We start from the raw sequence: 26,490 nt of genomic DNA on the forward strand, positions 1-26,490 counted from the left end.
TAATGACCTTTCTTCTGGTGAAAATCAGGGACAGACATGTCGATATTGCTTAGTAGTTGCTTTAGGCACAGTAGTGTACTATACATGTTCTCACATCCTGCCAGTTGCTTCACTAGCACTTGCCACAAGTTTTTACATGCATGTTTACCTTATCATTTTTGTTTTACTTTTTTATTGGTAAAAAATATGAGCTGGCTGAAACACAAGCCTGGTTTTTAGCCTACGTTTTATAGTTTTTCCTATTTTTTTTTTTTTTTATCGCTCTTCTTTGTTTTTTCCTTCACAGAGCTCTGCAGTATTTTGTGCTGTTCCTACCTTACTTACGTTTAGCCACATACCACCCTTATTAAATCATCTAGAATTCTTCTCCATAATTCTGCTTGCTTAGGATACAAGTAAATAAAAAAATATGCACTGAACACGTGTTTTCCACTTACACAAATTCAGTCCATATGTGTTATGGTATTTTTCCTTAAAGCCGTTTTTTTTTAATTCTCTCCCGTTAATGTATAATTGAACTGAAAATCTAGTTTGTCTGAGAAAAAAAGAAAAAACATTCCCCCCTTAAAGACCATCCATATACAAAGTGGAATTTAGCAACTGATGATCCCTACTTTCTTTTTATTTGCAAATACTGGCATGGGCTAAGCTAAAGGGGTTCTAAAGGTAAAAGTTTTTTCACCTTAATGCCTTCTATGCATTAAGGTGAAAAAAACATCTGTGGATTAGCAGCCCCCCCCCCCGTTTACTTACCTGACCCCTCGAAAGTCCCGCGCAGGCTTCTTGGCTCATTCATTGGTTGATTGCAAGCCATTGGCTCACACTGCTGTCAATCACATCCAATGATGCGGAACGCTGGGGGGCGGGGCCTTGTGAGGCTGCATTTGATGGGCGCTGGTGAGGCTGCATTTGATGGGCCCTGGTGAGGCTGCATTTGATGGGCCCTGGTGAGGCTGCATTTGATGGGCCCTGGTGAGGCTGCATTTGATGGGCCCTGGTGAGGCTGCATTTGATGGGCGCTGGTGAGGCTGCATTTGATGGGCGCTGGTGAGGCTGCATTTGATGGGCGCTGGTGAGGCTGCATTTGATGGGCGCTGGTGAGGCTGCATTTGATGGGCCCTGGTGAGGCTGCATTTGATGGGCCCTGGTGAGGCTGCATTTGATGGGCGCTGGTGAGGCTGCATTTGATGGGCGCTGGTGAGGCTGCATTTGATGGGCGCTGGTGAGGCTGCATTTGATGGGCGCTGGTGAGGCTGCATTTGACTGCAAGTAAACCAATTGAGTTAACAGTTTCAAAAAACAGTGTCTGGGAATGTAACTGTCATATTGGTTGCGCTTTAACCCAAACTGTCAAACCATCCAATGGCTGATGTCATAGCTGATCACATGTGCAACATCATGGCAGTTGAAGATTAAACAGAGCCCAAGGTGGCAGCTTCCTTGGCTGAAAGTGATAGGAGGGTTTACTCCACTTTAAATGATCAGGTTTAAGCAAAATATACTTTGAAACTGAATCCATTATCTATTGTTTATTTCTACCTACATGGTTGCAATATTGTACAGTACATTCTCTATACAACTTTATTTTATCAATGACTATATATTGTTGTATAGTTCCAAAACGGAAAAAAAAAATGATATTGTTGTATAGTTCCAAAACGGGGAAAAAAAAAATGATACCCCCTTATACTACTGTACATAGCTGTTGCCAAATCCAATGAAAATAGTGCAGTTAGAGTGTAATGTTTGCATCTGGCTTTGGTGCAGAACGTTACTAGGGATGCCTGCAGTTTGAGCTCAAGCTCTATGAAGACATTTGGGAACAAATTAATCGGAGAGAATTATATTTAAAGTGATACTAAAGTCTTGTTTTTTTATAAAAAATAACAAACATGTTATACTTGCCTGCTCTGTAGTGATTTTGCATAGAGCAGCCCGGATCCTCCTCTTCTCTGGTCCCTCTTCGGCTCTTCTGACCCCTCCCTCCTGCCGAGTACCCCCACAGCAAGCGGCTTACTATGGGGGCAGCTGAGCCGCAGTCCCGGGCAGCTGAGACATTTCTGCAACTTCGCTATATCGAGATGGGCTCAGGTAAGTATTAGGGGGGCTGCTGCACAAAGAAGGCTTTTTAGGTTATTGCATAGAATGCCTTCTGTGCTTCCATTGGAGAGAATCACCCTCTCTATTTGTTCTGTTTACCATTATCACCAAAAGTGACAGTGAAAGAAAATGCCAGATTTTGGGTTGTCACCAGGAACAGAGGGGGAAGTCTTCCAATAGGGAGACTAATTCTGGTGACAACCAGGGATTCCCTCAAATTTCTCTAAATTCCTGTTGTGGCTACAGAACAGAAAGTGGAGGAAAATCTCCTCTGCAAATAGATTTGTGTTAACTTTTTATATATAAATTATCAAGAAGGAAGAGTTTTCCTTTAAGCACCCATGCCCCTTTCCCAAATTCTGCTCTATTTGCACACAATTGTTTGCGGTTACATGTGTATTTTAACTCTCTTTATGTATTTCTGTAGCTGTTTCCACATGAGTGCAGCTTACACGCATGTACACATGTTTCTTGTTATCTACATCCTGCTAATGACAGGCCTGCCACATCTTTGTTTCAAAACAAGCACATGGTGTCAGATCTGATTTATCTGAGGCACTAACAAGAATCAAATGGTCTGTTTGTGGCTAAATCATTCAGACCGTTCTATTTCCAGAGCTGATCACTTATGAGACATTTACCCTGAGCAGAGTAAAGGGATGGGTAAAGCATAGCAACAGAGGGAAAACATGTGTATTCAAAATGCTGATTGCTAGAGCAGGTCAGATGATAAAAGCGAATATCTGACTGGTGGATAGAGCAACAACACTAATTTGTAGAAGTTGTTTGCAAACATCTAGGGGCAGATCCACAAAAGAATTACGCCGGCGTATCTATTGATACGCCGGCGTAATTTAAAATTTCCTGCGTCGTATCTTTGTTTTGTATCCACAAAACAAGATACGACGGCATCTCGGGTCGATCCGTCATGCGTACGTCTTAGTACGCCGTCGGATCTAAGATGCAACTTATCGGCAGCCGCTAGGTGGCGTTTCTGTCGAATTCCGTGTTGAGTATGCTAATTAGATTTTTACGGCGATCGGCTTTTTTCAATGTTAAGTATGACCATCGTTCCCGCGTAGAAATTTGAAATTTTTACGTTGTTTGCGTAAGTCGTTCGCGAATAGGGATTTGCGTAGAATGACGTCACCGTCGGAAGCATTGGCTTTTTCCGGGTTAATTTCGAGCATGCGCACTGGGATACCCCCACGGACGGCGCATGCGCAATTAAAAAAAATGTTGTTTACGTCGGGTCACGATGTATTTACATAAAACACGCCCCCATCACAGAGGCTTTGCGTGCGGGGGGGGGGTGCTTAGGGGCCCCCATTTTGCTTGGGACCCCCAAATTCCCTCAAATGGCCCTGAGTCTGTGGGGGGACAGACACAGAGAGTAGGTAAGTATTCTAGCTGGAGCTGTTTTTTTTTCAGGCTGCACTGGGGGCTAGAATATGTAAGGTGGACTTGGATCTTAAGGCCCGCCATTACAATAACAGACAAACATGGAAGCTCCAAGCGAAGTGAAGCTCCACTTTTATAGGAAAATTGTAGATTTGCAAAAAAAAAAATTGGCTGACAATATATCTGTATTTACTGGTCAGTTTCAGCTGGCCGGATTTGTTACACTTTGAACTGGCTTATAAATCACTTACTGCAGCTAAATACTCCAGTTTATACTGACAAAGCCAAGATACTATAAACAGACGGCAACAATACAGTTTACTTAATGGTGTTCAAAACCACAAACCGATCTCCTAAAACAGAAAACTGTCTTCTAGGGATAAAAGAAATATTGGCAACTTATATGCACATGACTTGCCAAAGACAAGGATTCTTGGCAAGTATGGGGATGTAAGAGAGTTAGGTAGGATTGTCATTGTGATGTTTAATTTTTATGCTGTAGTTTATGCTTATACAATGAATGAATGAATGAATGAAAAACTTATAAAGCGCGGCGCATGCGAACTGAATCGCTTCTGGGCGCTAGTTGTTCGTGTCTCATGACATCAAAAGAGCAGAGTTTTGATCTGTCTTCTGAAAGTCAGGTGGTTTTCCTCCAACCGAATGCTGGTTGGTAAAGCGTTCCATAGTCTAGGACCCTGAAAAGCAAACCTTCTTTCTCCTTTGGACTTGTATTTGGTTTTTGGTACCCTGACCAGATTTTGGTCGGTGGATCGCAGAACGCGATTCGAATTGTGAGGTTCTATCTTGTCGCAAAGATATTGCGGAGCCTTCCCATGGATGCACTTATGTGTCAGGCAGAGTGCTTTAAATGCAATTCTGTCTTTTACTGGCAGCCAGTGAAGGGTTCTCAGTGAAGGTGAGATTTATTCCCATTTTTTTTTCCCAGTCACCAGTCTGGCGGCCGTATTCTGAACGACTTGCAGACGGGAGATTTGGTACTTTGGGAGTCCGAGGTACAGGGCGTTAGCATAGTCCAGTCTGGAATTCACGATTGTTCCCACCACGACTGCTACGTCTTCTTTGGGGATAAATGGAATAAGTCTGCGTAGTAGGCGCAATAGATGGTGCGCTCCGCTGACTACTGACCCTATTTGTGCGTCCATTGTCATGAAGGTGTCGAAGATGACCCCGAGACTTTTGACTTTGGAGCTAGGGGTGATGATTTGGCCCAGAATGGGCGGGGGTGTCCAGGTTGTTGCCAGTTGACTCTTTCGGCTGGCGTGAAACATAAGGAGTTCTGTTTTTGAACTGTTGAGTTTAAGATAACTCTTTTTCATCCAGTTTTCTATCAAAGAGAGACATTTCTCTAAACTGGGATGATGATCCTTTTTGTTGCAGATGCGAAAATACAGTTGCCTATCGTCTGCATAAGAGTGATAGAGTAGTTCTTGGCTACTGATAATATCAAAGAGAAGGCGAAGATAGATGTTGAAAAGCACCGGTGACAGGGGGGATCCTTGGGGGACTCCACATGACACTGTGTGCTTTTCCGACGTGAAAGAACCCAATTTAACTGTTTGTGATCGGTTTTCAAGAAAGGAAGAAAACCATGGTAAATCACCTTCTGCGACTTCTGCTACCTTGGCTAGTCGCATCAGTAACAGTTTGTGGTCTACCGTGTCAAAGGCTGCGCTTAGGTCCAGCAGAACCAGGAGACAAGATTCTCCTTTGTCTGCGGCCTCGAGGGCATCGTCCCATATTTTGAGTAAGGCCGTTTCTGTCCCGTGTCCGGGACGGAAGCCTGATTGTAATGGATCCAGTAGATTGTGGGTATCTAGATGCTGTTGCAGCTGTTGTACCACTACTTTCTCCATTATCTTGGAGAGAACATTTAGGCCTGTTATGGGACGGCGGTGAGTTGGGTCCTTGGGATCCAGGTTAGGTTTTTTCAAGATGGGCTGGATTGTGCCCTCTTTCAACAGGTTTGTCATGTTGTGAGAAGCATTTGTGTGTATGGTGGATGAGTGAAAATCTGCTTCACTCAGGTCCCATGTCCCAGACAGTGCATTCAGAGATATTCCCAGGACCTCCAGTTGAAAAAGAGGCCTCTTGGTAGATGTAGCTAATTATTTATGCCTTAGGCCCCTTTCACCCTGGGGCGGCGTGGGCGTTGGCGGTAAAGCGACGCAATTTTTAGCGGCAATTTACTGTCATTTTAGTGGCGCTATTTGGCAACTGGCGGTACGCTTTTAACCCCCGCTAGCAGCCGAAAAAAGGTTAAAACTGCCGGCAAAGCGCCTGCTGCATCGGCGCTTTGCTGGCAGTTTGGCGGCACTGGCCATTGATTTCAATGGGCAGGGGCGCTTTATTTTTAGCAGCGCTTTACTGACGTCTTAGCGGCGCTATTCAGCCTCTAGCGGGGTGCTTTTAACCCCCACTAGAGGCCGAAAAAGGTTCAAAACTGAAAGCCGGCGGTTCGGCGGCACTGCCCATTGATTTTAATGGGCATGGGTGCTGTAGGAGCGGTGTAGTGGGCTTTATATCCTTTAAAAAAGTGCAATTTTACATCTCATTAAACTCAAGTGCTGAAGAAGATAGTTAAAGCGGGAGTTCACCCGAAAAAAAAAAATTTAACCTTAGATTGATGATCATTTTGTCAAGGGGAATCAGGTCGTTTTTTTAAATCGATGCAGTACTTACCGTTTAAGAGAGCGATCTTCTCCGCCGCTTCCGGGTATGGTCTTCGGGACTGGGCGTTCCTATTTGATTGACAGGCTTCCGACGGTCGCATACATCGCGTCACGAGTAGTTGAAAGAAGCCGAACGTCAGTGCGGCTCTATACGGCGCCTGCGCACCGACATTCGGGCTCTTTCAGAAAATCGTGACGCGATAGATGCGACCGTCGGAAGCCTGTTGGAAGCCTGTCAATCAAATACAGCCGAGCTGTCCCTGAATATTTTGAGGCTCTCTGGCGCCCCCCACCTCTGGCCACATGCAGTATTGCATGTCATAGAAGTCAATGCGGAACAAATTATCTTTGTTTTTATTGACTTCTATGGGGAAACTGGCTTTGATAGGCGAGTGCTTTGGATTACAAGCATTCTCCTGGAACGGATTATGCTCGTAATCCAAGGTTCCACTGTATTGCAAAAATGTCAGTGTGCTCACTTACCAATCTCTTTTATTCTCGCAGGTGAGTTTTTCCATTGAAGCAAAAGTTCGAGGTTGCCCTGCAGAGAAGGTGAAGACATTCTCCATCAAACCTGTGGGATTTAAAGATTCCCTGACTGTGACCGTAAACTTCCAGTGTGAATGTGACTGTCAGAAGTATGATGAGCCAGACAGCGACTCGTGTAATAAAGGAAATGGGACCCTCAGCTGTGGAATCTGTGACTGTCACCCTGGCTGGTTAGGACCACATTGTGAGTGCTCCGAGGAGGATTATGACCCCTCAAAACAAGACCGCTGCAGCCAAAAGGACAAAGGTGTCCTCTGTTCCGGGAGAGGAGAGTGTGTGTGCGGCCAGTGCATTTGTCACACCGGTGACTTTGGCAAAGTGTGGGGGAAATTCTGTGAATGCGATGACATCTCCTGTATGCGGTACAAGGGCGAGATATGCTCAGGTAAGACAAAACTCAACGAATACGGCCCAAACTATACAATTGTGTATTTGAAAAAACAAAAAACTGCGCTAATAAGTCTACTACTTGATACACTAGAGGCAGCAGCTGGCGTGTGATACACAAATAGCAATATAGAAACAAAAAGCCACGCCACAATACTCAAACAATGATACTTGTAAACACTGAGAGTCTACTATAATAAAAGTCCATATGAAGGTACATAAATCACTTGTAGCAGTCCATAAGGAAATAACTATATCCCTTAGATGTTAGGCATAGGAACCAATGGGTTAATTCTCTGCAGAAAAATCCTACGGTCAACACCACCAAGTGACATGTAGACAGTTTGAGTGAACCCTCCACCGGAATATAAAAGCCGCTTACCAGAGGGCAAGCAATACAAGCGATTGGCTATAGCCCAGCCACGGCCTTTAACTCCTCAGGAATCCCGGACAGGTTACCCCAGATCCACGATAGCCACCAACTCCAATCGTTTCAGTTAAGATAGAAAAGAGAGGCGCACATAGCGTGACTCCGTATAACAAACTATTTATTTTAAAAGTTGAAAAATACTCACAAACTCACAAACGAGCAGTTTTAAAACGAGGTTTAACCTTAAACTACTGTAATATTGGGGGTTGCTTAGCTCAAGTGGGATATGCGATTTTAAGCGATTCACGCCAGTCCGGAACTATGTTTAAGGGCTTGTTGGCCCACTTTAGGTTTCCCACGCAGGGGGTTTTCACTGTCCGCACAGAACGGTACATTCAGCCTCCTGGCTTACACGTGCAAAAGAAAATACCGAGCCACCTGGCTCTTGTCAGCAGTAGCACAACTGCTCAGGCTCCAGCATGGAGCTCTCCTGACTCCTGTCAGAAACCTTAGACTCAGATCTCTGGGGTTTCACAGTGCAGCCTGCACTCTCCAGCTCTCCAGCTACTTCCGTGCACACCTGCACTCTCTGGGTTCTCCCTTCCAAGCCTGGACTCCTCGGGAGGGTGGAGCCCAGAATGCTGGTCCTGAGTCTCCTATCAGGCCCACACACACCTGCACAATCAGTGTGCTGATCACCTCTAAAGCCTGAACTCAGGACTGGGGATTTTATTAACAATTGAGGAAACTGGAATGCCAGTTTCCTCTGTAAACTGCAAACTCCCTGGAGCCCCTCAACCAGTCCAGTTGAAAACCCTGGGTCACCACACCCCTGGGGTACCACACTACTACACTACGTAGAGGGTTCTTTACTGTAAGAGCGGCAAGGATGTGGAATTCCCTTCTACAGGCGGTGGTCTCAGTGGGGGGCATTGATGGTTTCAAGAAACTATTAGATAAGCACATGAACGACCACAACATACAGGGATATACAATGTAATACTGACATATAATCACACACATAGGTTGGACTTGATGCACTTTTTTCAACCTCCCATCTATGTAACTAGTGGCGAGTAACCCTTGAGGCCTGGCTAGTGGCTCAGGACTTGAAATTTTGAGCCCTGCACTATATTACCAACATTTTGGGACGCCTTATTTTACACACACATGAACTTTAATGGCATCCCAGCCTTAGTCTGTAGGGTTCAATATTAATTTGTCCCACCATTTACAGCTATAACAGCTGTAACTCTTCTGGGAGGCCTGTCCACAAGGTTTAGGAGTGTCTATGGGAATGTTTGATCCTTCTTCCAGAAGAACTTTTGTGAGGTCAGGTACTGATGTTGGACAAGAAGGCCTGTCTTGAAGTCTCTGCTCTAATTCAGGTCAAAGATGTGCTATCAGATTGAGGTCAGGACTCTGTGTAGGCCAGTCAAGTTCCTCCACCCCTAAACTCCCTCATCCATGTCTTTATTGACTTTGCTTTGTGCACTGGTCCAAATCATTTGGTGGAGGGGGGGTTATGGTATAGGGTTGTTTTTCAGGGGTTGGGCTTGGCCCCTTAGTTCCAGTGAAGGAACTCTTCAGGCCCCGTACACACGAGGAGACATGTCTGATGAAAACGGTCCGCGGACCGTTTTTATCGGACATATCTCCTGGGAGCTTTTGGTCTGATGTGTGTACACACCATCAGACCATAATCCCCGCGGACAGAGAACGCGGTGACGTAGAAGACACCGACGTTCTCAAACACGGAAGTGCAATGCTTTCACGCATGCGTCGAATCAATTCGACGCATGCGCGGGATTTCGGGACGCTGGTTACACGTCATAACCAGCGGACATGTCCGATTAGGTGTACTAACCATCGGACATGTTTCCAGCGGACAAGTTTCTTAGCTTGCCAAGAAGCTTTTGTCCGCTGAAAACCTGTCCGCTAGGCCGTACACACGGTCGGACATGTCCGCAGAAACTGGTCCGCAGACCAGTTTCAGCGGACATGTTCGACCATGTGTACGCGGCCCTAAGGCGTCAGCATACCAAGACATTTTGGACAATTTCATGCTCCCAACTGTGTGGGAACAGTTTGGGGATGGCCCCTTCCTGTTCCAAAATGACTGCGCACCAGTGCACAAAGCAATGTCCATAAAGACATGGATGAGCGAGTTTGGGGTGGAGGAACTTGCACAGAGTCCTGACCTCGATCCAAGAGAACACCTTTCAGATCAATTAGAGTGTCACCCACATCAGTACCTCACTTTACAAAAGTTCTTCTGGAAGAATGGTCAAACATTACCATAGACACACTCCTAAACCTTGTGGATAGTCTTCCCAGAAGAGTTGAAGCTGTTATAGCTGCAATGGGTGAGCCTCAATATTGAACCTTACGGACTAAGACACCATTACAGTTCATGTGCGTGTAAAGGCAGGTGTCCCAATACTTTTGACAATAAAGTGTATATCCAAAGCATAAAAACTTTTTTCACTTGTTGGATAGAGTAGCGAATGGTTGAAACTGCTACCTGTAGGTACACCAGGAAGTGAGAGGACACCTCCTATAAGAAAGATGTCACTCGAACAGGTGGCCCCATTGGTAGGTCTCCCCTCTACTCCTGTTCTGATGACAAGTAAACATTTTGAAATTTCCTTCACTTTTAGTCCTTAAAAGAATGAAAAAAATGGTTGGGGTTTAGATAAACTTTAAGGGCCAGATTCAGAAAGATTGGCGTAACTTTCGGCGTGCGTAGCACATCTCATATACGCTACGCCGCCGTAACTTAGAGAGGCAAGTACCATATTCAGAAAGAACTTGCGCCCTAAGTTACAGCGGCGTAGCGTAAATGGGCCGGTGTAAGCCTGCCTAATTCAAATTGTCAAGGCGTGTTGTATTACAATGAGCCGTGACCCCATGTAAATGAGGGGCCGAACCGTCCGTGGACGTATCCCAGTGCGCATGCTCAAAATCACGTCGGCTAGAATGCCTAAGATACGTCGAACACTGCCTACATCGTAAACGTAACTTACGCACAGCCCTATTCACGTACGACTTACGTAAACAACGTAAATTTCGACGGTCGTTCCGACGTCCATACCTTAACATGACTTGCACCTGCTTTATGAGGGGTAAAGTTACGCCGGTCGTACGCCTTACGTAAACAGCATATATTAATACGCCGGGTGCAAGTACGTTCGTGAATCGGCGTATCTAGATAATTTGCATATTTATAATGGGAACGCCGAATTCGTCCAGCGTAACTATGCGCCCGTGATACACCGGCGTAGGCAAGTTACGTCGGACGGCTGAAGCCATGTTTTTGGACGTATCTCGCTTTGTGAATTTGCGCAAAGATGCGACGGTGCACATTTGAAATTACGGCGGCGTATCTGGAGATACGCCGACGTGAATGCTTTGTGAATCTGGCCCTAAAGCTGTAAATAATGTGAACTTACCATTTTGGTAAGGTGGAAAACAATATGCTAGAAGTTGAAATTCCCAAAGCAGGGTCTTTCGCCACCAAGCTAGATTCTTTGTAAAGGAAATTACGGAATGTGGATTCTTCCATGAGACTCGGATTTCCATGCTCTTAGAACCAGGTACTGTACATGATTAAAAGAACTATAGGGTGGATTCGACACCCTTGTCTCTGGTGAAGGTTACACACAGGCATGCTGCAGAGGAATTCAGTCAGACGGTAGTAAATGTGGGAGTGTCTGTGACATCACCAAATGTTCTGTCTGAAAAACAATCGCGTAACATCCTCTATAAACCGCACAGCATTGTCTGTAACTAATATGATTAATATGGGTTACTGCCAAACATTTCATGGAATCCTCATATTTACCAACTAAAAAAAATTGTTTGCAAACTTCCCTGGGATTTAGCAAGGCCTACATCATTCAAAAGTGAATAGGAAATCTGAGAGTTTACTGAGAGAGCAAAGTCCTAAAGTAGAACCCCAGCCAAATATTTTTTCTATTTTTGGATAGAGAAATGAAGGCTTAGAACTGCTGTTGCGTTTAATCCCTGGCTATGCTCCAGTTGGAGAGATTTTCTCTGGCTTCCTGTCAGTGGCGGATGGTGCTCAAGCGCAGCCACTGTGCCCATCAAGCGCAGCCACTGTGCCCATCAAGCACATCACGGTGCCATCAAACGCAGCCACTGTAACTATAAATTGCCGCCACTGTGCCATCAAATGCAGCTATTGTACCCATCAATTGCTGCCACTGTACCATCAAACGCAGCTACTGTACCCATCAACTGCTGCCAGTGTGCCCATCAATTGCTGCCAGTGTGCTTATCATTTGCCGCCACTGTGCCTCATCAATTGCCGCCACTGTGCCCCATCAATTGCCGCCACTGTGCCCCATCAATTGCCGCCACTGTGCCTCATCAATTGCCGCTACTGTGCCCCATCAATTGCTGCCAATGTGCCCATCATTTGCTGCCACTGTGCCCCATTAATTGCCGCTACTGTGCCCTATCAATTGCTGCCAATGTGCCCATCAATTGCTGCCACTGTGCCCCATCAATTGCCGCTACTGTGCCCTATCAATTGCTGCCAATGTGCCCATCAATTGCTGCCACTGTGCCCCATCAATTGCCGCTACTGTGCCCCATCAATTGCTGCCACTGTGCCCCATCAATTGCCGCTACTGTGCCCCATCAATTGCTGCCACTGTGCCCCATTAATTGCCGCTACTGTGCCCTGTCAATTGCCGCTACTGTGCCCCATCAATTGCTGCCAGTGTGCCCATCAATTGCCACTACTGTGCCCCATCAAATGCTGCCTCAGTGTACATCCCCATCTGGCACTTACCTGTCTCGGGTCACGGTGCTGTCCTCCATGCTTCGAGTCCTCAATGTCTTCTCTCGTCCTCTGCTATGATTGGACGCCCAATGGGCGTTCAGTCACAGCGCCTGTCACTTCAGCCAATCAGGGCTGAGAGGCGGGTCAGTGTTAGAAAAAGCGATTTATTCGCTTCCCTAACACAACACTAAGTAAACAGTGAACTCACAGCATTGCGCCCGCTGTTTACCATTTTGGAAGCCTAATAGAGCCCATGGCTCTAATCAGGTGCTTCCAAAAGCACCCCTGCCGCTGTAATTCAGATGCCCAGCGCCCAACAAGGGGCCAAACACATGAATAGGGGGCGGCAGCGGTGACGATAGATAGAGTCAGGGGGCGGCGCTCCTGCGCCCTTTATGGACGCACCGCCACTGCTTCCTGTTCTGGTGATAGGTAGTCAATGGTACAGCAGAAAGTAATAGGAAATTACAATTTTTTTGAAGCTGAACTCTGGCTTTCATTCCTGCCTATACTTATCTTCTTTCTAAAGGCCCACTGGCCAATCACTTGATTGGCCAGAGGGCCCTCTTCTCCTTCAGTGGTGGTGATGGTAACTTCTTTCTCCTGGACCGAGGGGTGCTCATGTAATGACTTGTGAGCACCATTCAATCCACTTTAAAGATAAACCGATATCACATATGGGGTTCTCCGAGCTTAAAGTGGAACTAATCCTTCCATATTGTTTTCAGCCAAGGAAGCTGCTATCTTGGTCTCTATTTGATCTTCAACTGCCATCATGCTGCAATGTTTCATGTCACATGGTATTTGCGCAGCGTTTTTTCAGGCAACATTTTTGGGGGAAAAAATACATTTTAATGCAAAAAAAAACACTATATATAACCAAATTATATTATAATTATATATAAATATATAATTATATAAAGTATTAATTATATTAATGGTAAAATATAAAAGATGATGTTACGCTGAGTAAATAGATACCTAACATGTTGTGGAATGGTGACAAACTTCAATACCTAAAAATCTCCTATAGGCCTTAAAATTTTTACAGGTTATCAGTTTAGAGTTAGAGAAGGTCCTGAGCTACAATCTTCTGCTCTTTAGCGCCACCCTTTGGGCAACTTCTGCGAATGTTGTCTTATGGTTAGCAATGGTTCGGAGCTTACGTGTTTGTACTTTGGATTTTAGTCTGACGGATTTGTGTACACACGATCAGATAATCCGACGGAACACATTTGTTGTCGGACAATCTGAGAGCATGACAATCCAACATTTGTTCCGACAACAATTCCGACAACAATTGTTTGATGAAGCATACAGACAGTTGGATTATGCGACAAAACGTGTCCGTCGGACAATTGTTGTCGGAATGTCCGATCGTGTGTATGGGCCTTAAAAGTGTCAAAACCCAAAAGCTGACAAGACCCATAAGATGTATATGGGGATGCTTTGTAAGATGTGCTTGTTACATACACCGTCACGTGCCTGCAAAGGAAATGGTGAATGGAGCGGCCTACAGATTATGGGCTAGATTCAGATAGCCCGCCTTAAGTTTGTGCGGGCGTAGCGTATCTCAGATACGCTACGCCACCATAAACTTAGTGAGGCTGGGGCTGAATTCACAAAGAACCTGCGCCCTAAGTTACGGCGGCGTAAGCGCGCCAAATTCAAATTCTGAAGAGGTGGGCGTGTTTTATGTAAATAAAACATGACCCCACGTAAATGACGTCTCTAACGAACGGCACATGCGCCGTCTGTGAACGTATCCCAGTGCGCATGCTCCTAATCACGTCGCAAATAGTCAATGCTTTCGACGTGAACGTAATTTACGCAAAGCCCTACGACTTACGCAAACGATGTAAACGACGCAAAATTCGACGCTGTCCCGACGTCCATACTTAACATTGGATACGCCTCATATAGCAGGGGTAACTTTCCGCCGGAAAAAGCCTGAAAGTAAACGACGTAAAAAAATGCGCCGGGCGGACGTACGTTTCTGAATCGGCGTATCTAGCTCATTTGCATATTCTACGCCGAAATAAACAGAAGCGCCACCTAGCGGCCAGCGTAAATATGCACCCTAAGATACGACGGCGTAGGAGACTTACGCCCCTCGTATCTTAGCCTAATTTAAGCGTGTCTGGTTTCCAGAATACGCTTAAATTTACGACGGCGTAGATTCAGAGTTACGAGGGCGTATCTACTGATACGCCGGCGTAACTCTCTCTGAATCTAGCCCTATGTGTTTAGATAAAAGTATAGTACATAGGAAGTTGTAATACATGAGGTGCAGTAGACAAATGTTGTGAAATGTGGACTTCTCACTACGATGAGCTGTTTATTAGACATTGGTAAATGTATAAAACCTCCTGTGTAAGACCAGTGAAGTGGTGTGTCACACGTCATTATGCAATGCTTACTGATTCACTGGCAAAGTTGTAACCATTACAGTTTACCATCTCCTAATCCTTGGTGTGACCATTAATTACTGCCTCCTGGGCTGGGATTTTGTGTCTATTAAATTGCTGCTCACCTTCCTGTTTTAGAACACGCAATCTGTTATCGTCAACAACGCATTAGATAACAGATTAGCTGCCCAGCCACGGCTAATCCCCAACTCGTGGTTTCAATATCTGGTAAAGTTACGACATCAGGAGGTGACAATTATGGCTATTTATGTCTGCAGATTACATTAAAGTAGTATTAAATTCTCAGCATTTCTTAGCTTAACACATTAAGTACAAAAAAAGAAACATTCCCCAATAAACTATTAGTTAAAATTCCTAACCTAGCACTTGCAGTTCACAGTTTTCAATGCGGATTGCTTCTGCGCTCTCAATGCCGCTTTCCTTTTTAGTTTTTAGTCTTTACAGGGAAGAATTAACAGTGGACAGTGCCGTCTCCACCAGTCAGTCTGTTAACGATGGGGGGGTCTGAAAGTGGTGGTGGGGGATGGGGGAAGAGAGGAGCAGGGGAGTGCTTGCCATCTTAAAGCGGAGTTCCACCCAAAAATGGAACTTCCGCTTTTCGGGAACCCTCCGGTGTCACATTTGGCACTTTTCAGGGGGGAGGGGGGTGCAGATACCGGTCTAAGACAGGTATTTGCACCCACTTCCGGGAATACACTCCTGCGCCAGTCACACCCCTCGCTGTCTTCTGGGAAACACACTGTTCCCAGGAGAGAGCGGGGACCAGTGACGGGGCGCCGCGCTACTCTCGCATGCGCAGTAGGGAACCGTGCAGTGAAGCCGCAACGCTTCACTTCCCGATTCCCTCCCCGAGGATGGCGGAGGGTGCAGCTGAGGGACGAGCGATTGCTTGGCCTCAGCTGCCGACATCGCGGGCGCACTGGACAGGTAAGTGTCCATATTTTAAAAGTGAGCAGCTGCAGTATTTGTAGCAGTCACAAGACTGCTATATACTGCTGATGAGAAAAGGTATTTAGCAATTTATATTTACTAAAACTATCGCATGTCCATGTTCTGTGTACTGTGGAAGATCAGATATAGTGAATGCCGGGTCATGGGTTAGTAACACTTTAAAGAGGAAGTAAAATAAAATAAAAACCTGCAAGGCAAAGGCATAATGAGCTAGTATGACTAGCATACTAGCTCATTATGAATTACTTACCTTAGATCGAAGCCCCCAAAGCCGTTCTTGTCTCCCTCTCCGGCCCCAGACATCTCTCCCGGAGGATACTTCCGGGTATCGCGGCTCCGGCGCACGGGAACCGCCACTAACGGCACACGCTAGGGAAGGAACGGCACGGAGGTTCATTTCTCCCCAGCGCATGCACCGTTGAGATTATCGGCACACTACAAGTAAAATATCTCCTAAACAGCGCACGTTTAGGAGATATTTCCACTGCCTATAGGTAAGCCTTATTCTAGGCTTACCTATAGGTAAAAGTAAAAAAAAGGGTTTACAACCACTTTAAGGCACGATCAGAAAATTATATGAAAAATACCGCTTTCGAATTGATCGTACAATAATATGATGGTTCGCTTTCGAGTGCCGATCGTGACAGTTCATCCGATTATTATCCAATGGGACAAACACGAAAAAGTTCCTTGTACAATGCCAGATCGTACGATTTTCATTTAATCAGTACAGTTTTCATCCAAACAAGAACGAGAACTTTTGTAACTTTAGTAACCTCTTCATTTTTGAAACGAGAGTAGCATGCAAAACAAAAAAAACAATAAAACAAAAGATCATTCGTCCGATAATCTCATTGCGTGTAGCAGGCATTATCCTGAAACAAGAAACCTGGGGCAAAGGTCATGGCACCAGTTTGAACTGGAAAACAGGCATGGGTAAAATGATAAAGAAGCTGTGTACTCAAGTTATTAAATCAGCCGCTGAAAGTACTTAAAGCGGGAGTTCACCCGAAAATTTTTATTAAACATTAGATTGATGTTCATTTTGTCAAGGGGAATCGGGTAGTTTTTTTAAAATCGAAGCAGTACTTACCGTTTTAGAGAGCGATCTTCTCCGCCGCTTCTGGGTATGGTCTTCGGGACTGGACGTTCCTGTTTGATTGACAGGCTTCCGACGGTCGCATACATCGCGTCACGAGTAGCAGAAAGAAGCCGAACGCCGGCGCGGCTCTATACGGCGCCTGCGCACTGACGTTCGGCTACTTTCGGAAAATCGTGACGCGATGGATGCGACCGTCGGAAGCCTGTCGGAAGCCTGTCAATCAAGTAGGAACGCCCATACCCGGAAGTGGGCTGTAAACTCCTCCCTGAACCTACTACTACAGTATTACTCCTTTATATATGGAGCCCCCACATGATCACATGACTGTTTGATCGGGGGAAGATCAATATCTGTGCGCTGACAGGCTCTGAAGATTGGTGCAGCCCATAGATAGCTAAATATTTAACTCGCTCGATCTAGAACATAAACTATCCATGTATTTTTACTTGTGAAGGTACTTTTAGAATTTAGTTATATAAAAAAGCATGTCAAAATATATGAAGTATTTAATGTTTTTTTGCAGAGTAATGATCTTTTCCAATCCATACTCTAGTTCAGCATGGGGTGTCGGCCGCTTTCCCTTTCCATATATCTCCTGAGCTATGTGAGGAATCCACAGCTTGTTCTCACTTGCACATGCACACAATGACACACAATACTGGAGGATTTGCACTTTAACCTTTCCTAAGTGGCCCGGCCAGGTCAGATCACATTACACTCTCTTTATAATGGCAAACAAGAATTGTTTTTTTTTTTTTTTTTTTTTTTTTTCTACATAAATGTGCTTTGCTTTGCATTAATTTTCCCACAGGCATAATTTTTCTAAAGACATTGGCCCAGATTCTCATACAATTACGTTGCTCCTGGGCAGCGTAACGTATGTGATTTACGTTACACCGCCGCAGGTTTACAGCGTTAGTGCCTGATTCTCAGAACACTTACCCGTAAACTTGCGGCGGTGTATCGTAAAAGCGCTCGGCGCAAGCCCGCCCAATTCAAATGGGGCGGGCACCATTAAAATTAGGCGCACTCCCGCGCCGAGCGTACTGCGCATGCTCCGTCGGGTAAATTCCCCGACGTGCATTGCGCTAAATGACGTCGACCCAACGTCATTTGCTTAGACGTTAACGTAAATGGCGTCCAGCGCCATTCACGGACGTCTTACGCAAACGACGTCATTTTTTTAAATTTCGACGCGGGAACGACGGCCATACTTAACATTGGTTGCCCCTCATAATAGCAGGGGCAACTTTACGCGTTGCTTAAGCTACGGAAACGTCGTAAATTCTCAGCGTCGACCGCGCGTATGTTCGGGAATCTCGCGTAATTACCTAATTTGCATAGACGACGGGGAAAACGACGATGCGACACCTAGCGGCGGGAAAAAAAATTGCATCTAAGATCTGACAGCGTTAGAGCCTTACGCCTGTCAGATCTAATGGGTATCTATGCGTAACTGATTCTAAGAATCAGTCGCATAGATACCCGGGGCCAGATTAGGACTTACGACGGCGCAAATGGTGTTGCGCCGTCGTAACGCCATTGAGAATCTGGGCCACAGTTTCTGTAGCTGCTTTTACTGATATAAATATAATCATATTAAAGCAGAGTTCCACCCATGCAGAACTAATGTGCACCCTTAAAATTAATTGGCAAATTACTTTTTTTTTTCTGTTCACTTACCTGATTAATGCCTATATCTAATTTCACTTCCTCCTCTAGGAGGCCGCAGCACCGTGCGTCATTTCCGGAAATTCTTGGCCAGCTTGGAATTGCATGGCTCCAGTAACATTTAACATTGGCTTCTATTTGAAAATCTTGGTCAGCTTGGCATGGCTGTGCCATGCCAAGCTGAACAAAATTGCACAGCACTGCACATGCGCAAGATCGGCAGGTGCATGCTGGTTAGCCAGCATGCACGGAATCCAGGAAAAAGCACACTGTGGCTTCAGATGCCCACACTGGAGATGGCTGCTATGTGAAGGAACTTCACAAATTAAGAAAACGATGCTGCACAAATAGAAAACAAATAGAAAACTGGGCATAGAATACGGCATACCTTTGTTACATTGCACAAGGCATTAGTATTCTAGGGGAATTTTATCCTAAAAGTCGTATATTTCGGCCGATACTCCACTTTAATACAATTCTATTTTTTATTGTATGTGTTCTATTGGGGACATTAAAGTGATATTAAAGTCAGACAGAAGCAGGAACCTATGGAGAGAGGAGAGCAGGGTTGCCGGGAAGGGACAGCCCTTGACCGTGAGAGGTGTCAGATATTTACTTTTGTTTAGCCCTGGTTCACACGATTCTCACGATTTCACTCCCGCCGGCAGTCCCGATTTCGGCCGCGATTTAAGAGACATCTGTGCAGGTGTCTGCACAGATGTCAATGTAAATCGCGGCCAGAAATCGCAAAAAGTAGTACAGGAACTACTTCTTGAAATCGGTGTAGCGCCGCATATGCGGCGTCGCACCGATTAGGACAGTGCCATTGCCGGCAAATGCCGCCGATTTAAGATGCGATTTCACATGTGAAATCGCATCTCAAATCGAAGAAAAATGTACCCAGTGTGAACCTGGGCTCAATGTATGGGAGGGTGAACAAATAGTGGGGTGTCCTTGACTTTAATGCAGGGAATGCATTAAGGAAAAACATACCTAGACTTGAAACCATATTACCTTCCATTTCACGTTCCAGAAATGCAACAGAAAATAATGTTTTGGAACTAGGGGTTCGCATTGCTGCTATCAAACGCCTCTGTGTGAAAAACGAATGGTTCTGCCCTACAAACAGCTAATAGCTATAAATATTATGGAGACAAGTAAGGTCATAAGCAAAACGTAGAATTTTAGAAAGAAAGTACAACCACAGCTATGTTAAATGTTTGCACATGGTGGAGCAAACAAAGATAACAAAATGGTGTAAAGTTCAATCCCTATTATCCCTAATTTAACATATTGCTGTCTTTTTGCTATTAGCTTTCTTGTATGGACTAAAATTAGATGACAAAAGATGTCAGGAGGAAATACACAACTGGATAATTAGCTTATTTTAGCCAGGGAAGGCCATATACTGGGAAAAATTATTACAAAAGTTTACAGTGGCGTGATTCAACATTCCTTGTATGAAGGGAAAATAAACAGCTGAAGAGACTTCAATTCACCAACATCTTAAGAGATTCAATGAAAGTTCTGGACAACTTTTTTGCAACCAGACTAATAAAGCATGGATTACCTAAAGATAACCTACTACTGTGTCACACAACTCACAGACTGTAATGGATTGATCATTGAACACGCAAGGAATAGAGGATGTGAATGCAGGTCTGTGGGAGTGCCCGATGTCTCAGTTCTGGACTTTGCAATGCGTCAGTCTGTGGCTAGTGGAACCACCCTTTTATGCTGAGTCAGCTGTCTAGAAATATATATACCAATTCTGGTATTAAAAGTTACATCAGAAGCCTCGCATTCACAACTCTTAACTAAATGATAAGTTTATTCCTTGTTTGTGCATATGCATACCTGTCCTAAGCCAGGGGCATCTGAGAAAACACTACTGGACATTGTGGGCCAGATTCATCAAGAGATACGACGCCGGATCTCGCCGAGTTTCAAATTTTTACGTCGTTTGCGTAAGTCGGTCTGGAATACGGATGGCCGCAATTTACGTTGCCGCCGAAAACAATGACGTCCTAGCAACGTCATTTGGAGCATGCGCACTGGGAAATTTCGCCGGCGGCGCATGCGCAGTTAAATCGGCGCGGGAACGCGCCTGATTTAAATTGTACACTCCCCCTAGCCGCGGAATTTGAATTCCGCCGGGGGAGTTACGATCCGCCGGTGAAAGTTTCGAGGTAAGTGCTTTGTGAATACTGCACTAGCCTCGCAAAAGTGCACTGGCGGATCGTAAATCACATAGATTACGCGGATCTAAAGATCCGCTAATCTATGTGAATCTAGCCCTAAATTTTTTTAATAATGTACCTAAATTCTCCAGTGCCCTTAGTTTGGCAATAATTGTGCACTATTATTAATATTATCCATCAACTCGAGTCTGAGTCTCCTAGTGGCTTGAAGAATGAACAAGGAGAAGCACATCGCTCCAGGCAGAATCAGGTGCAAGGTAGATCACAGATGCAGACCTCGGCTCACCACCGTGGAAGATCAATAAAACAAGAAATTGGTCGCACACTGGAACGCCAACTTATCTTGTGTTGTTGTGAACAAGCAAGCTGTCGCTTGTGAAACGCGTCTAATATTGCCTGTATTTGTCTGACCCTTTTGACAATAAAGATGACATCAAGATATGTTGGAGTTCCAGTGTGCGACCAATTTTATGTTTTATTCGGCTTGAAGAATGAGAGCTCTAAAAAGAAGTTGGCTTTGTGCTAGTCTGCCGAGATCTTCCAGTGTCGTCCCCACAGCTGTAGTCAATGGGCCAGATTCAGAAAGAGATACGACGGCGTATCTCCTGATACGCTGTCGTATCTCTGAGTGCGCTCGGTCGTATCTATGCACCTGATTCAGAGAATCAGTTACGCATAGATATCCCATAGATATCCCTAAGATCCAACAGGTGTAAGTGTCTTACACCGTCGTATCTTAGGCTGCAATTTCAGGCTGGCCGCTAGGTGGCGCTTCCGTATTTTTACGCGAGGAATATGCAAATTACTATGTACGTCGATTCAGAAACGAACGACCGCCCGGCGCTTTTTTTTTACGTCGTTTGCGTTCGGCTTTTTCCAGCGTATAGTTACCCCTGCTATATGAGGCGTAGCTAATGTTAAGTATGGCCGTCGTTCCCGCGCCGAGTTTTGAAATTTTACGTTGTTTGCGTAAGTCGTTTGCAAATAGGGCTGGACGTAATTTACATTCACGTCGAAAGCAATGACGTTTTGCGGCGGATTTTCGAGCATGCGCACTGGGATGTTTTCACGAACGGCGCATTCGCCATTCAAAAAAAATGTAAAATACGCGGGGGCAAGCAAAATTTAAATAAAACACGCCTCCAACATCCCCATTTGAATTAGGCGGGCTTACGCCGGCCCACATACGTTACGCCGCCGTAACTTAGGGCGCAAGTTCTTTATGAATACGGAACTTGCGCCCAAAGTTAGAGCGACGTAACGTATCTAAGATGCGTTACGCCGGCCGGACAGATATGCCATTGTATCTGAATCCGGCCCAATGTGTCCAACCACCTAGTACTAGCCTCTTCACCTGGGTCTTTTGATCTTCCCAAACATTATTTCCTTCTTTAGTGATCCCTCTCTTCTAACAGCATAACCAGCATGACAGCGTAACTCCATCATTTGGGCTTTTAGTGACATAGGCAGTTTGATCTCTTTCAAAATCATGCACACATACAATCCTTCTCCACCACCAAAGTTCAAATGAGTCGGTATTCTTTCTATCCTGTTTCTGTAGTGTCCAGCTTTCACAACCGTATTTGCCAGTTGTCAAAATAAGTGCATAGACAAGTCTGATCTTCGTTTTGAGTGTAATTTATATGCATTTGAATATTTTGTCGAAAGACTTCATTGTGTATCTACCATAGCTACCAAGTGCTATTCTGTGGAATTTGATCATATCATCATTTGCATAACAATTATTGAAATACTGTCCACATCATTGTTTCCTTCCTATCCACCATATCGTAGACATGTTCCCACATGTCTCGTACACACGTACGGGATTCCCGGGGGTAAAAAGTCCGCCGGGAATCCTAAGAGGAAAACCAAGAACCTGCTCAGTAACTTTCCCCCTGTACACACGAGGGGCCAGATCCACAAAAACCTGACGTAACTTAAAAAATCCAATTTAAGTTACACTGCCTTAAAGTTTCTACCTAAGTGCCTGATCCACAAAGCACTTATCTAGAAATTTCAGGCTGTGTAACTAAAATTCCGCCGGCGCAAGGCGTTCCTATTCAAATGGGGCGAGTCCCATTTAAATGAGGCGCGCTCCCGCGCCGGCCGTACTGCGCATGCGCGAAGTTACGTTACGCCGAGTTTTGAGGATCGCGACGGCTTAAAGTTGCGTCGGGGAAAAAAAAAATGACAGCGGCATGCATTCCTGAGGGAGAACTCCATGCCCATTTTCAAAGAAAAAAACGGCATGGGTTCCCCCCCCAGGAGCATACCAGGCCCTTAGGTCTGGCATGGGTTGTAAGGAGACCCCCCCACGCCGAAAAATTGACGTAGGGGGTCCCCCTACAATCCATACCAGACCCGTATCCAAAGCACGCTACCCGGCCGGCCAGGAAGGGAGTGGGGACGAGCGAGCGCCCCCCCCCCTCCTGAGCCGTGCCAGGCCGCGTGCCCTCAACATGGGGGGGTTGGGTGCTCTGGGGCAGGGGGGCGCACTGCGGGCCCCCCCACCCCAGAGCACCCTGTCCCCATGTTGATGAGGACAGGACCTCTTCCCGACAACCCTTGCCATTGGTTGTCGGGGTCTGCGGGCGGAGGCTTATCGGAATCTGGGAGTCCCCTTTAATAAGGGGGCCCCCAGATACCGGCCCCCCACCCTAAGTGAATGGATATGGGGTACATCGTACCCCTATCCATTCACCTGGAGGCAAAAAGTAAAAGTTAATAAACACACAACACAAGGCTTTTTAAAATATTTTATTATTCTGCTCCGGACGCCCCCCCTGTCTTCGTTATTAGCTCAATTACCAGGGGGGGCTTCTTCTTCCGCTCTCCGGGGGTCTTCTCCGCTCTCCGGGGGTCTTCTCCGCTCTCCGGGGGGGGGCTTCTCCGCTCTCCGGGGGGCTTCTTCCATCTTCTCCCCTCTTCCGCTCTTGACTCGGCGAACCCCGGTTCTTCTGCAGATGTCCGGTGCCTTCTTCTTCAGCGCTGGCTGCCTGCTATGTTTGTGTGTTAGCTCGATTAGTAACAGGCAGCCAGCGCGGTCTTCTGTGGCGTCAGGGTCTTCTCTTCCTTTCTTCCGATGTTGCCTCGTCGCCTGTTGTCGCTGTAATGATGGAAGCGCGCCTTGCATCCCATTTATATAGGCATCACCGTCCCATCATGCTCCGGTAGGTACCCACGTGGTGGGTGCCTACCCACGTGCACCCACCACGTGGGTACCTGCCGGAGCATGATGGGACGGTGATGCCTATATAAATGGGATGCAAGGCGCGCTTCCATCATTACAGCGACAACAGGCGACGAGGCAACATCGGAAGAAAGGAAGAGAAGACCCTGACGCCACAGAAGACCGCGCTGGCTGCCTGTTTGAAATCGAGCTAACACACAAACATAGCAGGCAGCCAGCGCTGAAGAAGAAGGCACCGGACATCTGCAGAAGAACCGGGGTTCGCCGAGTCAACAGCGGAAGAGGGGAGAAGATGGAAGAAGCCCCCCGGAGTCCGGAGAAGCCCCCCCCGGAGAGCGGAGAAGCCCCCCCCCCGGAGAGCGGAAGAAGAAACCCCCCCCGGAGAGCGGAGAAGACCCCCGGAGAGCGGAAGAAGAAGCCCCCCCTGGTAATTGAGCTAATAACGAAGACAGGGGGGGCGTCCGGAGCAGAATAATAAAATATTTTAAAAAGCCTTGTGTTGTGTGTTTATTAACTTTTACTTTTTGCCTCCAGGTGAATGGATAGGGGTACGATGTACCCCATATCCATTCACTTAGGGTGGGGGGCCGGTATCTGGGGGCCCCCTTATTAAAGGGGACTCCCAGATTCCGATAAGCCTCCGCCCGCAGACCCCGACAACCAATGGCAAGGGTTGTCGGGAAGAGGTCCTGTCCTCATCAACATGGGGACAGGGTGCTCTGGGGTGGGGGGGCCCGCAGTGCGCCCCCCTGCCCCAGAGCACCCAACCCCCCCCATGTTGAGGGCACGCGGCCTGGCACGGCTCAGGAGGGGGGGGGGCGCTCGCTCGTCCCCACTCCCTTCCTGGCCGGCCGGGTAGCGTGCTTTGGATACGGGTCTGGTATGGATTGTAGGGGGACCCCTACGTCGATTTTTCGGCGTAGGGGGGGTCCCCTTACAACCCATACCAGACCTAAGGGCCTGGTATGCTCCTGGGGGGGAACCCATGCCGGTTTTGTTTTTACAAATTGACGTGGAGTTCTCCCTCGGGAAAGCATACCAAATGCCGTCGCTGGAATGGGCCTTTACAAGGTGTGACTAACTTTACACTTTGTAGAACGAGCCCTAATTTTACACTTGCAAAATAACACTTACGGCGCAAAAAGGAAGCTAGAAAGCTTTGTGGATCGCCTTAAGTGCTAATTTGCATACTAGCAACGGCATTTCGACTCGAAATGCCCCCAGCGGCGGATGCGGTACTGCATCCTAAGATTCGGCAGTGTAATTCAATTACACATGCCGGATCTTCTGTCTAACTTTGGAAAAAGCCTTTTGAGGATCGTTTCCAAAGTTACACACAGACTGAACAGCAGTTAAGTCGGAGTATCTCTTTTGAGGATAACCCCCGAGAGGTTTTCCTGTAGGCAAAACTGTGGTGAAAGGTTCGGCCCGGGAATCCCGGCCGTGTGTATGCTCCATCGTAGTTTTTCCCATAGGAAAAGACCGCCGGGAATCCCGGCAGGAAAAAAAGAGAACATGTTCTCTTTTTTCCCCCCCGGAGTTTACCTGTTGGGAAAACTGCGATAGAGCATACACTGGGCCGGGATTCCCGGCCAAGAGCTCTCATGGCAGTTTTCTGCGGGGAAAACCGGTCGGGTGTACGAGACAATTGTCCACAATAATGGCGTTGGTGTCCTACAACAGGAATTTAAAAAAATAATTATTTTCAGTTTTACCTTCTCAAACAAGTGGCATTACTCCAGATCTATGCCTCGTGCAGTCACAAAGAATGTCCTGGCGGCTGGCTCCAAAGTTTGTCTCCACTTATTATTGAAAGTTATTGATAAATGGGGAGCCACTGCCACACACAAACATCTCAGGCCCCGTACATACGACCGAGTTTCTCGGGAGAATTCAGCCAGAAACTCGATGGGAGCCGTATTCTGCAGAGGAAACCGGTCGTGTGTACACTTTTGGCCGAGGAAACCGACGAGGAACTCATCGAGCCAAATAGAGAACATGTTCTCTATTTCCTCGTTAGTCAATGGGGAAACTTGGTTCGCCGAGATCCTCGGCGGCTTCACAAGGAACTCTACGAGCAAAACGATGTGTTTTGCTCGTCGAGTTTCTTGGATGTGTGTACGGGGCCTCATTCTCCGGGAATACTTTTATTGAACTGCCGAATGTACAGCTGGTAACATGATGTCTCCCCTCCTTAACGTGTTTCATTGATAATGACTTGATTGTATTTGTACACATTAGTGGCGCTGGTGACAAAAATTAAAAACAAAATGCCAGTGTTGTCTCAGTACATGTCTCTTGTCTCCTGCTGCCACCGCTCACTGATAATTTTCTGCACCAACAAGTGTGGAGGGAAGGCACAAGCCCATGAGCATCCACCACTTCTGGTTATCCTAACCATGGCTTACAGAGAGATTAATACAGACATCTCTACATGTATGAATAGGCATAAACTGATTTTTTAGAAATAACAATTTAATAATGTTAGAGAGTTGCTATTGTGAAACACTGGGGAGTTTATTTTTACTAAATTACAGGGAACAGTAAGCCATTCCATGGGAAGAAGATATAATTGTGGTTAAATACCAGGATATGAGACAGTTTGTGTGGGATAAGTAGCCATTAAAATGTTA

The 26,490-nt window shown here is 46.2% G+C and overlaps 1 protein-coding gene across 1 annotated transcript in view; it reads left to right on the forward strand.

Annotated features, from left to right (window-relative positions):
- ITGB3 (integrin subunit beta 3) overlaps positions 1–26,490 on the forward strand; it is a 115,666-nt gene that overhangs the window by 68,522 nt on the left and 20,654 nt on the right. Inside the window, exon 10 of the mRNA XM_040331210.1 lies at positions 6,699–7,128. Coding sequence (XP_040187144.1) covers positions 6,699–7,128 — 430 coding nt within the window. The remainder of the gene's footprint in view (positions 1–6,698; positions 7,129–26,490) is intronic.

Source organism: Rana temporaria, chromosome 12 (assembly GCF_905171775.1).
Source record: "Rana temporaria chromosome 12, aRanTem1.1, whole genome shotgun sequence".
Classification (NCBI taxonomy): Eukaryota; Metazoa; Chordata; class Amphibia; order Anura; family Ranidae; genus Rana; species Rana temporaria.